At 48.7% G+C, this 13,234-nt stretch overlaps 2 protein-coding genes across 3 annotated transcripts; both read right to left on the reverse strand.

The window, feature by feature from the left end:
* Positions 1–1,345: 1,345 nt before the first annotated feature.
* si:dkey-97a13.12 (SH3 domain-containing kinase-binding protein 1) lies at positions 1,346–4,241 on the reverse strand. Of its 2 annotated transcripts, none has more exons than XM_029148580.3 (5): positions 3,990–4,241; positions 3,705–3,789; positions 3,100–3,267; positions 2,703–2,794; positions 1,346–2,076 (listed from the first exon to the last, which is right to left on the reverse strand). In XM_029148580.3, exons 3-5 carry the CDS (start codon positions 3,265–3,267, stop codon positions 1,839–1,841), a joined length of 498 nt encoding a protein of 165 aa, XP_029004413.1. In that variant the 5' UTR covers positions 3,705–3,789; positions 3,990–4,241; the 3' UTR covers positions 1,346–1,838. The 2 variants fall into 2 exon arrangements, with proteins under 2 accessions (XP_029004413.1, XP_029004412.1); XM_029148579.3 differs by having other exon boundaries at positions 3,705–3,736; positions 3,990–4,237.
* A 954-nt stretch (positions 4,242–5,195) lies between these two features.
* On the reverse strand, positions 5,196–6,673 carry rrs1 (ribosome biogenesis regulator 1 homolog). Its single transcript, XM_029148578.3, has one exon. The coding sequence runs from the start codon at positions 6,594–6,596 to the stop codon at positions 5,532–5,534; it is 1,065 nt and encodes a 354-aa protein (XP_029004411.1). The 5' UTR covers positions 6,597–6,673; the 3' UTR covers positions 5,196–5,531.
* Between the last annotated feature and the right edge of the window lie 6,561 nt (positions 6,674–13,234).

Below are 13,234 nucleotides of genomic sequence, written 5' to 3' on the forward strand. Positions count from 1 at the left end.
GGAAGATGTGCAAGGCGCTTTGCCCCTTGGCTGGTTATTGTCTGCAGCCCCTCCATTGTATGCTTCATGCATGTATGTCAGAGAAGCAGATATCACAAAATAGTGACTTACTGACACACACACAGACACCTGTGCTCTTAGTGTGCGACTATTCATATGCATAGTAGTTTATCCATTTATTTAAATCTGCTATAAAGCTTAACGTACCATCATATGCGCCACTTACATTCGTTACATAATCGGTGGTGGCTGAGCTGTTAATGGCCTGAAGAAGGTGTGTGTATGTTTGTGTACCTTCTACACTGCAAACATGAAAGAGTGCAGACATTATCTCCTCTGCCTTCTTCCTACGCGCACACACACACACTATTTGTCTTTGTGTATGCTAGACAGCAGATGGGAGCCCATTATAGGGCTGACGGAGCAGTCATCTGGCAGGCACCCTGCCCCTCCTCCCCCTCTCCCCCCATTCATTCCCCCAAAGACACCCCAGCGCAGCTCAGCAGGCACGGGACACTTTTAGGCGGGAGACTCCATAGCGCTGTGTGTGTGTGTGTGTGTGTGTGTGTGTGTGTGTGTGTGTGTGTGTGTGTGTGTTAAAGTTGGACCCTGTTCTGCCTTATATAGGTCAGCCTGTGTCACTGCCTTGTGAGGTAAGTCAGACTCTCATTTGACTGAGGCAACACCTTCTTCGAGCGTGTGACTTCATTTCTAATGGTTCACATCACTAACTTACTAACAAAAGCAAAACGAGGGACGTATGTCTTTATTTGCCTTTCATTCCCCTTGTGCACACATTGGATATTCTCAATGTCTCTTTTACCTTATTAATGTTCCTTATTTGCATCATTTGCAGTCTTCCGCTGAGATGTGCCTCCCAAACAGGGGCCCCAGTGTGACTGCCTCCTACAGCTTTTATTACAAAGGATTATATGACAGTGAATATCAAACAGTGGAGGAGGAGGAGGAGGAGGGTGCTTCAGCCGTGCAGGTCAAGGCCAAGGTTACAGGCAGGTTTGATGGTGTCCTCTGCAAGGAGGTAATCTACAGCCCGCCCTTCAGAGACAGTCCAATGGGACGTGGGAGGGAGGCACCACAGAAGAAGACTCCAACGCGACTTGTGAGAGCTGCTTTGGCGTCGCTGGGGCAACCTACACAATCCGTGTTGCAGCGACGAGCCTTTCAGCAGGCCTCAATCACACTTCCCTTCCCTTGGGAGAGTTTTTTCTTTCCTGCAGCACAGTTAAATAGGAGAGAGGCCCAGCGCGTTCAAAGGACAGACAACCGGAGCTGGAGTATGAGGTAATATACTGAAGTGTGTTTCCACTGGAATAAGGCGATGTCGGACAGGGAGGGTTTGCTGGTTTTATAGCCACAACATCAACAACGCATTGCATATTATGCAGTTACACACGACTTGCTGTGCATACATCATTTCATTTAGGTAGCGTTAGTTCACAAGTTGCCACAGACTGCTGCTACTGCTTTAAATACACACAGCATGTTGCAATGATTTGATATATCCGAAGCATATTTGGCATTTGCAGACATCAGCGGCGGCTCCACCATCACTGGTGTCACAGCAGGTGCTGTGCATCTCATCTGAGAGGCCGAACACCTTCTCTGACATCACCAACGGGGGCGTGCATGCACATTCCTCATTCGGCCTCTAGCTTCTAAGAGAAAGCTGATATGGCAACAGGAAAATGCTGCAATATAGGATATTAATGACCCGTCTTTGCATTCCAGCAGCTCCGTCGCTCGGCCGCCGGCCTTCCTGCAGCAGGCCCTCCACGGCGGCCGCATCTGGGCCACCGCCACACGCAGAGGGAGACCCCTCAGTCGCTCTCAAAGGCCCCGTTGGTGGCGCCCTGGCGGTCGCTCTTTTTCCGGCACTTGGACAGAATCCTGTGGAGCAGGCTGGGGGATCTGTGCGTCGGAGCCTGGGAGGCCGCGGGCTGAGGCACCGGGGGCCTCCGCACCAGAAAGGGGCCCTCGCTCCCACCCCGGCCCCCTTCCGGCCCCGCGCCGCCACCCCCTCGGCTCCCCCTCCTGAGGGCCTGCAGAATGTGTCCACTGGGGGACAAGGAGGAAATAACACACACAAAGGCCCTGTTTATTCCCCGTGACCCAAATTCCACCGCTAGCGGACGGGACAGCGCGGAGCTGTACAGAGGGCTCTGTGTGGAGCGTGCGGGTGCACACACGTGTGTGAGCTAAGTTTAGTAGCATGTTAAAAATCAATTAGCCCCTACGCTCACACAGATCGACTGATACAGTCCTTGCAGCAGCTATTTTGGGCATAATGTTAAAAACGTCTTTCAAGAATGGTGAAAAGAATCCTATAAAATGTTGTGTTGTCAAACACTTTCATGTCATTTTTAGATCCAGCTTCGTTTTGGCTTTAATGAGATGCACTGAAGTGACGGGATGGACTAGTGTGTGTGTGTGTGTATGTGTGTTTATGAGGGGGCCAGTAATCAGTGTGCTTTGTGGAATAATGAGGGGCGAGAGGGGCCACCTGTTTAGGGGTGCTGGGCGGAGAACAGTGGGATGGATTTGGTGATGGGGGATGCGGGGAACAGCTGCTGTGTGTGTGTGTGTGTGTGTGTGTGTGTGTGTGTGTGTGTGTGTGTGTGTGTGTGTGTGTGTGTGTGTGTGTGTGTGTGTGTGTGTGTGTGTGTTATTGCTGTCACACTTACTTTCCATATCGAGCGCGTAGGCCTGAATCATTGTCAGCTGCTGAGCTTTTTACGGATGCGCTTCTCTGGAGGCCTTTGGTGCTGAGGTTCACCTGAGAGTGGAGAAGCACGGTGTTTGAGTTAAACACGTCCCACTGAAACGACCGGTAATTATCCTACATTATTAGTAGAGGGTCTTCTCTGCTTTCCCATTACTTAAACATGTGGGGAGCCCAGCTATTTCAATGGATGTGCTACTTTATATGTTCTACACTGTCTATTCCCACAGAACAAGCAGCATTTTAAGCACATGATGCCTCTGACTTAAAAGCCTCCATTGTCATGTTGCTGTTAACACTGGGGCCATTAGACATGATCAAACAGCAGCTTCATTGCTGAGCGCATTCTGGCATCCAACCTGGCTCAGCTCCATCACACAGGAGGCGGGGAAGTAGCCCCGCTGGCCGCCCTGCAGCCGCCCGAACCACCTCCCCTCCTCATGTTTGGACAGCACCAGGATGACGTCACCTGCAGACAGCTCCAGCTCGTCGGGCCAGTGGGGCCTGTAGCTGTGCACCACCACCATCTGGTGGACACAGGGACAATTGCAGGTATTTACTGCGAAATTCATATGAGGGGCGAAAAACGTGCACTAGATTTCCATGACGGTTGGTTTGTTGCATTGATAGAATCTGTTGCTGGTGGTTTTGACGTTCAGCTCAATGAATGCAGAGAATTATTCAGCAGGACTTAAAGATTAACTGTTGAATCGAAAATCTAAATTTGAGTGTGCTCTTCATTATCTGTTCCACCTGAATATGGTCCATGTTTATTAGAGGAATTAGATGAATGAGGCACAGCTGCAGGAAACTGATTGACTTTACATAACATCAATGTCAAACTCCTACCCTTGAGCCTTGGCTGTAAAATAAACTTAAGAAATGTGAATTTGTTTCTGCCTAAATGAGTTTAAATTAATAACAAACAGCTTCATAGGATTTAATAATAGAATGCAAAACTTGCCTTTTCAGCTTCTGCTCTGTATCGATACCTCCCTGTTAATCATCGAAATGAATCAGCACAAAGGTCATTTCAACCACAGTCATTTCTGCAAACAGACAGTCTTTTTAAATGAATGCTTATGTACATGCATGAGAGCAACCATGTCCTTGAGCTGCTGACAGGTTCTTAAAGAGAAAAACAAAGCATCTTCCTCAGCACTGGCTCCTCATCTGACATTGATAAGCTGTCCTTCCACTAGCGACATCTATAATGGAATCACGTCGCTGCACATATGATGCCACTCACCTACTGGGGCGAGGACGGTGGTGAAGACTTCAAAGTGCTCATTGCTGTGCATGTAGATGCGCTGCATGGTGAAGCCCGGGCACTGGCACACTGACGGAGGCTCCTGCGCGCTCGCTGCACTACCTTTAAATGAATGCAGCTGCCTAATCCACTGCAGCACAGAGCGGAGCTGGACGCGAGCAGCAGCGCTTCCTCACACAGCGAAAGGGACCGGCCCAGACAGGAAACCAGACCGGAGACACCTCAACCCTGTGTTCATGGGAGAAACCACTCTTAGACTAATAAGATTATTCAAAGACTTAATAGTCTATTACCAATAAATATATATGAGCATATACTTAACTCGGGTATTGAATTGTCATCTTCATGCCTATTGTTTTTTTAACCATCTGGTCATGATGACAATTAATAATATTCCCTCATCACCAGGGCTTGATTGATTCCACGTTATTGACGGTGCCCCATTTTCCAGAGGCTTGGATGAGCAGGGACAAAGGTGATTGGGTTGGGGACGGGGTGGCGGGCCGCTCAACAGATGGCGATTGAACCCCCCCCCCACAGCCTGTGTCAGAGATTAAAAAGCATCCATCAACAATCTGAGACATGGCTCACGATGAACGCATCCGAGCGCCGGAAGCGTCCCGCGGAGCTGCAGCCGCGTTGAACCAACCAGAAAAGGTCTTTTATATCAAACCTGCACAGATGACATGAGACATTTGCTTTTGACACCTTATCACAGTCAGTAACAGGAGGAAATGAGGCTAAATTCGTCTCAGGAGGGAGACAGCTTAGTGAACTGCTCAGGTCTGAATGAGGAAGGTCCTGTAAACGGCTCTGACGCCATCTCATTATCCACTCCATCAACAGCCTTGAGAAAGTCCTAACTCCCATTGGCAGCAGCGTGTTCACTGGAGCTGTTATTTACAGCCTTCCTAATGGATTTATGTTGTGCAGTAGGTGACTGAGCCGTCCTCCTCCCTGCTACTACTTCACTGAGGCCGCGCGTCTACTCGACGCGGAGGCCTCAGTGAAGACCTTACATAAGCGGCGCCACTAAGCTGCTTAGAAAACCCAGCCCACGTTTACTTCCAGGAAGAAGCACCAGCACTGCTCCGTGTCCAGGTACTCATCTGAAACGGGTCCGATCTGGACTCATCCTAATGCACGCAGCTAAATATACAAGAAATGAGGCGTGAGACTATGGGGTTATTGCAAAGTAGTTATTTATGCAAAACTGATACGGTCAAATGAGATAAATTCAACCTCTGAGCAACTGATCCGAGAGGTCGACTCAGCATCGCAGCATGTCAACACCCATCACTGATGTGTCATTTTGACCTTTTATAAGTTACAGAGAAGGAGCACAATGACTTGTTTTTAATGTGTTGAGGTCTCAAGAGTGAATTTATCAAAGTGTGTCACATTATTACACATATTAAAGACACAGCGCCCGGTTTCCACCGGAGCTCATTCACATGAATCACCGTCCACAGGTGAAGCAGTCTTTGCATGAGACGAGCTGCACGCGGATGTGAGGTCTCATCAGCGCTTGCCAGGTTTCCCTCTCCTCTTCCCTCCTGCAGCTTTGCCTCCTTTTCCTTTCCCCCCTCCTCCTCCCCCTCGGCCCTTCCCTGGCACGCTCCCTTTCCCACCGCCTCCTCGTCCCTTCCCTGGCGCGTGTCCTCTGCGTCCCTTCTTCTTGTGTTTACCGGCCGCCTGCTCCTGGTCGTCCTCCCGCATCTGTTTGTTGACGGCCCTGGTGATGTCCATCTTGGGCCGCTTGCTGTCTATGATTTTCAGGAGCTCCAGCTGCCTCTGCTTCTCGTTGGAGAAGTTCCCGATGAGCGGCTCGAACTTCCGCCTCTTGCCCGTCTTCGCCGGCTTCTCCTTCGGCAGCCGGTCCTGGAACCTCCCCGCGGACGCCGTGGAGGTTTTGGCCACGCTCACGGCCCTGGACAGCTCGTCTTTGGACTGGGCGGCGGTGGGAAGCAGACCCACGCCCGGGACCCTGGCTTTCTGCGCCCTGGCGATGTTGCGCAGCCGGTTGAGCTCGTTTTTGGCCACTCTCTCCTTCTTGGCGGCGACGCGTTTGGCGAACTGGTCCTCGTTTGGGTCCGCGGTCTCCGGCACCTCGATCAGCCAGTCCTTGGTGCTGTCGTTGGCCCGCTTGTAGCCCCAGCGCCTCCTCCACTCCTTGGCGTTTTCATCCCACGCCAGGTTGGTCTTCTTCTTCTTCTGTATTCCTTTCAGTTTGGCGAACTGCTCCCATTTTGTGGGGGGTTTGGGCTTCGGCAGCGGCTTCTCTCTGGGTAAAGGCGTGACGGGGCTCGGTAGTTTGGCCACTATCGCCTCCTCGATCCTCTCCGTGGGCAGCTTCCAGATCTCGTTGATGAGCAGCTGCGTGTTGTCACGAGCTAAAGCCTTCAGGAAGTCTTCCTTCTTCTGTTGCCTGAAGTCGCGGGACTCGATGCGGTTCTTGTCGTACGCCAGCAGGTTCCCGACGTCGAACTCCAGGTCCAGCTCTTTGTGGACGGAGATGCTTCGGAGCTTTTGGGCCTCTTCTTCTTCAGCCCTGGCCAACAGCTCTTCCACACTGCACGCAGCCATGTTGGCGTGTGCTCTTCAACGCTCGCTCCCCACGTGTGGAACAGATAAACACGTCAAACTGCTTCCGGGTCACGTCCTGCGCTTCCGCCCGTGGACACAAGATGGCGACATTGTTCCATTTCTCTCCGCATTTCAACAACTGTAAACCAATAAATTTATAACAAAGTTTCTATTGTTTTGATATGTTCAGCAATATTATGCTATTATTAATAATAATATTGCTGCTAAAAGATTCTTTTTCTTTATTTAATAAAATTATTCAAATATATTAATAAACGTTACTACATATAAAATGTAAAATTCCGCAAAATAGTAATGAATGTGCTAATCTCATCATTTGTTTTGTACTATATTATATATATAGTTTCAGAAAAACAAAAACAAAAGAAAACTGTAAATCACAGTTTTGTTTTTTAAATAGTTGAATGTACAACAAATATGTAGAGAGAGAAAACTACAGTAGCGCTTCCAGTTTTTCTTCTCTGTGCTTTGATTTATGAATTGGCTGTGCATCATTTTACAGTTCTTGTGTTTAATAAACTTGATAATAAGATCACAACAAGAGAGATTAAATTCTCCCAAAGTGTCTCCCAAAGATCCAGACCTCTAATAAAGCTATTTTTGTTCTTGTCTCCACTAATTCGAAGGAGGAGCTGAAGCAGCGTGAGGCCGTATTACAATTGACTGGCTGCCAGTTGTTCAAACACCGTGGTATTATTATTTTGGGCTCCAGTAATTAAATTCATCGACACACTTGCATGTGAATACTAACACTGTGACAGGCGCAGAGATAAGGTCACAAGTGATGCTCTGTTTGGAGATGCGAGGAGGAAATGCATAATTAGCGCAACCAAAGTCCCTGTCGTGATTCGTGAAGGGTACTAGGTCCTCGCTGACGTTGATGTATTTAATCTAAAATCACCCAATTTAATCACAGACCACTAGTCAGCTGGCGGCCTCTGAGGTCTGTGTCATCCCCTGTCTCCATAAGGGCTGAAGGTTTTCTGCTGACTTTTGATCCACCGTGTATTTTGCCAACAGGATTATTTTTCCATGGCGTTTTCTTTAGGGAAAAATACACAGGCATCCCTGCTCCGTCCGTCTCCACAGCCCTTAAACATCCTGAAAGGATGCGATTTAGAAAGTGTTCTTTTCATAACGCATGGCTGCTTTCATGTGAAACCCCATCCAGGTATTGATTTTATTTGTTAGCCAGAGCCACAGGAGCTCAGACCTTTTTATCAAGGAAATTCTTTGAATCCTTTTGCCTCATGAGGTTTCTGAAATTTTCACATTTTGGACTTCCTGAAGAGTTTTAGTGTGACATTGTGCAACAGACTGTGTCCTGTTAAGGTAATGTTTGTATTATAAGCACTATCACCTTATTAATATTGTTATTATTGATAATAAAGGCATTTTGAAGCATTTCGTAAATTTTCACATCTTCATCATGCTATATTTTGCCAACTTCATCATCAAATATCTACTGATTGGTGCCTGTGATAAGTGAATCTCATGGGGGAAGGAATGAAACTTAGCCTCAGGCGTGAAACTTCCTCTTCCTTCCAGAAGTGTTCCTGTTAGCATCAGAGAGGTGAGAGCTCTCGAAGCTCAGCTATAAAAGGAGAGTAAAATAATCTCATCGGGACCATTCTGGCATAAATCAGTCATGATTTGCTGCTGACATTTGCTCGTTCTATTCTTTCTCAGATCAAACCACCCTGTTGTTTGTTGTATTTTTGTAACTTTTGCGATGTGACGTCAGCTTTTCAACAGGGAGGTTTCTCTAAACTTACGGTGAACCTGTCTGAGCCATCACTGTGCAGACACCATGGGCAACAGCTTCACGTGAGTTGCTGTCAGAGATTAATCTCGTGCTTGTGATAAAGGTTCATGCACTTTTGCAGATTACATTAATGACTTCCTGTTTCCGCAGTTAGAGCGAAAGGAGCACCTTTTTAGGTGACTGACATTTGAGGTCAGAGTCTTTTATTGATCTGCTGTGGACGGGACAGCACTTGGCCCGGTATCACGCCTCACGGCATCCTGTCTGAGTGAGGGGCGAGTTGGAGGCCTGAGTCATCTACAAACGATAGGTCTGTGTTCAGAGCTCTGGCTGCAGGTATTACCCAGCTTTATGCCGAGAGTTTGCAGGTGAGCGCAGCGATCCAGCTGTGGCTTCCCTAGACGTACACACACACACACACACACACACACACACACACACACACACACACACACACACACACACACACACACACACACACACACACACACACACACACACACACACACACACTCCCCACCCAGCTGACATGAGTGAAGCGGTTCAGCTGCTCTCCGAAAACCTGGCTCCCATCCTGGAGCCGGCACGGCACGGCGATGAGAGGAGAGTCCTTGAGATATCATTCCTGCCCCATCACCGGTGTGTGTGTGTGTGTGTGTGTGTGTGTGTGTGTGTGTGTGTGTGTGTGTGTGTGTGTGTGTGTGTGTGTGTGCCGGCGAGGCTCCACGCTGGACCGCGGAGGCAGACGGAGCTGGGCAGCGCCTGGTGTCATGGTAACTTCCAGAGGTCGTCCCTGAGCTTGGTATTCTGCGGCGCTGTGGGGGCTTATCTGGCTGACATCATCGGGTACACCCTGTACTCTGTCGAGCCAGTCCAGCAACTTTGTGTGAATCATGATGAAATCATTAGTAAGTGATTAACGCACGGTCTTGTCTCTTACAGCTGCTACTTTATGAGCCAGTATTTTATCTGCGTCTAAAAATCGTCTCACTCTGTTTCTGTTTACGGATCAGAGCTCAAAGGTTTAATTTACACTTCATGGCTAACTGGGTGGAGGCTGTAACCTCATAGTTACACTGACCACATTATTAGGTACATGTCGCCTCCATATTTAAAATGAGGGATGCAAATAATAGAACCACCTCCTAACGGCATCCACTGCATCCTCAGTAATAAAGCCATTATCACCAAACTGCTGTTTTAATGCATTAGTTTGTACAACATTTAGAAATGTGCCTTTTAAATCCTGGCAACAACATATAGTACTTAAACTATGTCAGTGCTGCAGACGCATTGTGTTTAATTTTGTCCTGTCACAGATTATTCCAGTCTTTCACCTCATAATCATGTTAATTCCTGTTTAATCTCCACTGTGCTTCATGACTTGTGGAGTGTCTTTAAATAGCGCGTCATCTTCCTCTACAGCCTGCGGTAGTTTTCACATATGCATAATCAGCTCCTCTAACACACACACACACACACACACACACACACACACACACACACACACACACACACACACACACACATGGGACCAGAAACACCAGTTTTTGCCAGAACTGTGCTGGCTAATGTGTGATCCGGCCCTTTGGGTAGAATCTGAGGAATGGTCTTTGAAGCCTGGGTGCAGCTCCGATGAGGAGGGGGCTGTGGGCTGGCCCCTACGTGAGGGGCATCCAGGGCCCTTATTGATTCTCCGTTAATTAGCCTGCATAGGTGCATAATTAGACTCTTACTGAGCCTAATAAATGCAGAACGCTACTTATTACACCGGGAAAGAGTTCCCTGCAGGACGGATGTGGATTTCGGCCAGTCAGACACCATTTGGTCTTAGTGGAGATATAATCTAAACAGATGAATGATTGTATAACAGACTTTTAATGAGCACCAATCAGTCTGGCTGGCTTAAAGAAAAGAAGCCGCCGTGATGACGCATACTTCCAATGCTTTAGCAAAGACACAAGGGCTTTTAGCCGCTACAGTAAGTGCTACTCAACCTGCTAACACCTGATTTGATGGCGATGGACAATGGGGAGGATGTTTGAGATGAACACGCAGAGGAAGACTTTGCTTCAAAGGAAAATACGCATTCTGACATTTGACAGATGGGCCTTTGGAGGCTGAGGTGCCGGCGTCTCCCTCGTGGCCCGCGAGTCATGTGCCGCCGACGCCTCCAGGCGCTTTCGCATTCAGGCATTTCACCCGTCTGTTGATCTTGAGGAGCTCCTAATCGCTGCTCGCCGTTGGAGACGTCTTGAGTGGGAGATGCGCGTCATTAGGGCGTAAATGGTGATTCCAATCAATGGCTAACCGCACGGCGGCCCAGAGGTCGCGTACTGCACGACTCACCGACCAGATAAACGCTTTTGCATTTTTCGCATTTGCGCCTCTCTTAATCGCGCACTGAACGCGTGATCCATTAGCCCGGCCCCGACCTCGCCTCCACCACCCGCCGTTAAAGGGCCGTGGAGCTGATGGTGTTCTGCGCCCGTCGCAAGCGTTGGCAATGTTTGCTTTCGCTTCTTCGCCTGATATATTTAGCGCGGCGCTACGCACATGGAGGAGACTGATGTTCTAGGGCATCCAAAGAATAATGACTGTGCTCCTATGGCATTCAACAGGAGCGATTCCTCTGTCAATGATGCTGAATAAGTCAGAGGCACAGAGCTCATTACCAAAAGGGCAGAAGTCACCTTGCTCTACTCATCCTCGGGGCCACTGTCACTTATTCCTAACAGAGTGTGTGCGTGTTCCTGGCATGCTAAACATCCCCGTGTGCGCGACTCACATAAGGACGTCTAATATACAGCTGTTCCTCAAAATGCTGTCTGGTCAACGCTATGATCGAATGGCGCTCACGCATTGTTCGCCCCTTCGGCTCGACATGACGCAACCGTCGCTAATTGCTAGCTGCGTTCGCCAAACTGTCCTCTCTTGTAGCATGACAGATGCTGAACAACATCGGGATCCCGGGGGATCCTCCTCTGCTATAAATACCGGGGATCACATACATCTTTGCAGGGGCCCTCAAGCATTCGTACACTCGCCTTGATATGTAAATGAAATCCCTGATTTCTCCCCCAAGCCCTGGAGTTGGAGTACGTGAAACAATGTGGAAGAATTTCACAAGCTGTCTCAGGTTTAGGGTCCTGACTAATATTAGCCTGAAATCGAAATCCAAATAATTTTTGTTGAACTGCATTCAATTATTCAGGTTAAATGAGTTTGACCCCGAAATTCCAGCTGCAGTTAATTTAGAGTCCACATCTGCAGACGAACACCAGAATTTATACCGCATTACAAAGGTGAGTCACTTGTGAGCTGACTGGGGATTTTGCAGCTATAAATAATGGCTTGAACTGTCTGCGTGCGGCGGCGGACGAGCACGGAGACCTCCAGAAGATCGCGACAGTCGACAGGAAAGAGCATCAGCGCCGGTCACCGACACCGATGAGTGTAATTATAGCGTTTAAGCGCCGCGAATGAGCCGCTCGCCGTAGAAACTCTGGCGTCGCTCCTGGGAACCTGCAGGTCGTGACCTTCAGCGAGCACAAAGCCTAAATGTCCTTTCAGAAGCCACTTTCATCTAACGCCTGTGTGGAAGGAAGCAGAACCTGGCTTAAGGAGCGCAAAACCGGCCCCCCCTGAGAAATGAAAAGATCTGAACATCAATGAGGCTTTATGGGGAGTTTTAGTGTGCAGGGCTGATTTCCACCGCCTTCATCCTTCAAAGAGGGCTCCTCTCCGTTCAATAAACACTTTCAGAGTGTGACCGCATCTGAAGATGAGCGTGACGCTGCTCCCTCTGAGGTGATAGCGTCCGCGGTGGCTGTTATTCTGTCCGCGCGCTAACTGGCCTAGCCTCAGATTTAGTCCCGGGGTCATGTGGGAACCCGGCTGCCACACAGACGGAGCAGAGGTTCACGCAGCCTCTGCACAGAGCATCAGGTTTGTCATGTAGCACACGCTCGCACGCACGCGCTCACACGTTCACCCTCATCCTCAAACAGGGAGTGTGAAGCCAAACATCACCAGCGCTGAGCTAATTCTCAGCTTTATTTTGAGGCTTTTAGGACTTCTTTTTTGGAGCTGATTTTTTTATAAATACCTTCCATTTGCTCATTGCCTGCGTAAACTGTGTCAATCGGAGCCTCGATGTTTTGATTCCACGTGCGCTCCCATACGAAACACCACGATTATTCCGAGGGTTCATTTATCCGTGATTCTGTCCGTGTGCAGGAGGGAGCAGGCGAGTGGCCTCAGGCTTCCTCCTGCTCCTTCTGCCCCATTTCAAAGTCATTGCCAACCCAAGTTGAGCTAAACTGCATCTGTCCACCCCTGAACCCAGAGACACGACGCTGTCTGCACACAGGAATCGTTACAGGCGTGACTGAAACACACACGTACTGGGAAACAACACCAACCTCACGCTCAGTGCAGAGCGAAGGAGGCCAGTGTTGTGCCAACACCCAAATCCCTCGTCTAATTAATGTTTACATAACTGTGGCTAATGTAATTCATGCTCACCCATGTTCAGCAGGGGTCAAGGAGCTCGGGGAAGCCCACCTGAGTTGACAATTGCCTGCGTGGGAGTTGCTTGCACAGTCCAGTGGTCTGGACACATCAGATGGTCCGAAACCCTCTAATTACAAAACACTGCCTCAATAATCACATTTAAAGTTTTCAGACAACTTGAGCAACATTTGTGCTTGAACTAAACACAGCGTCGGTAAAGATGCATCACTGATTATTATGGAAAAGTGAAAACAATAATTAATCCAGGTACTCAAATATAATGACAAGATGGAATTAATTTCTCCTGCTCACAGAGTCCCGGAGCTCGCTGAATACT

The sequence above is a fragment of the Betta splendens genome, chromosome 4 (genome assembly GCF_900634795.4).
Source record: "Betta splendens chromosome 4, fBetSpl5.4, whole genome shotgun sequence".
Taxonomy (NCBI): domain Eukaryota; kingdom Metazoa; phylum Chordata; class Actinopteri; order Anabantiformes; family Osphronemidae; genus Betta; species Betta splendens.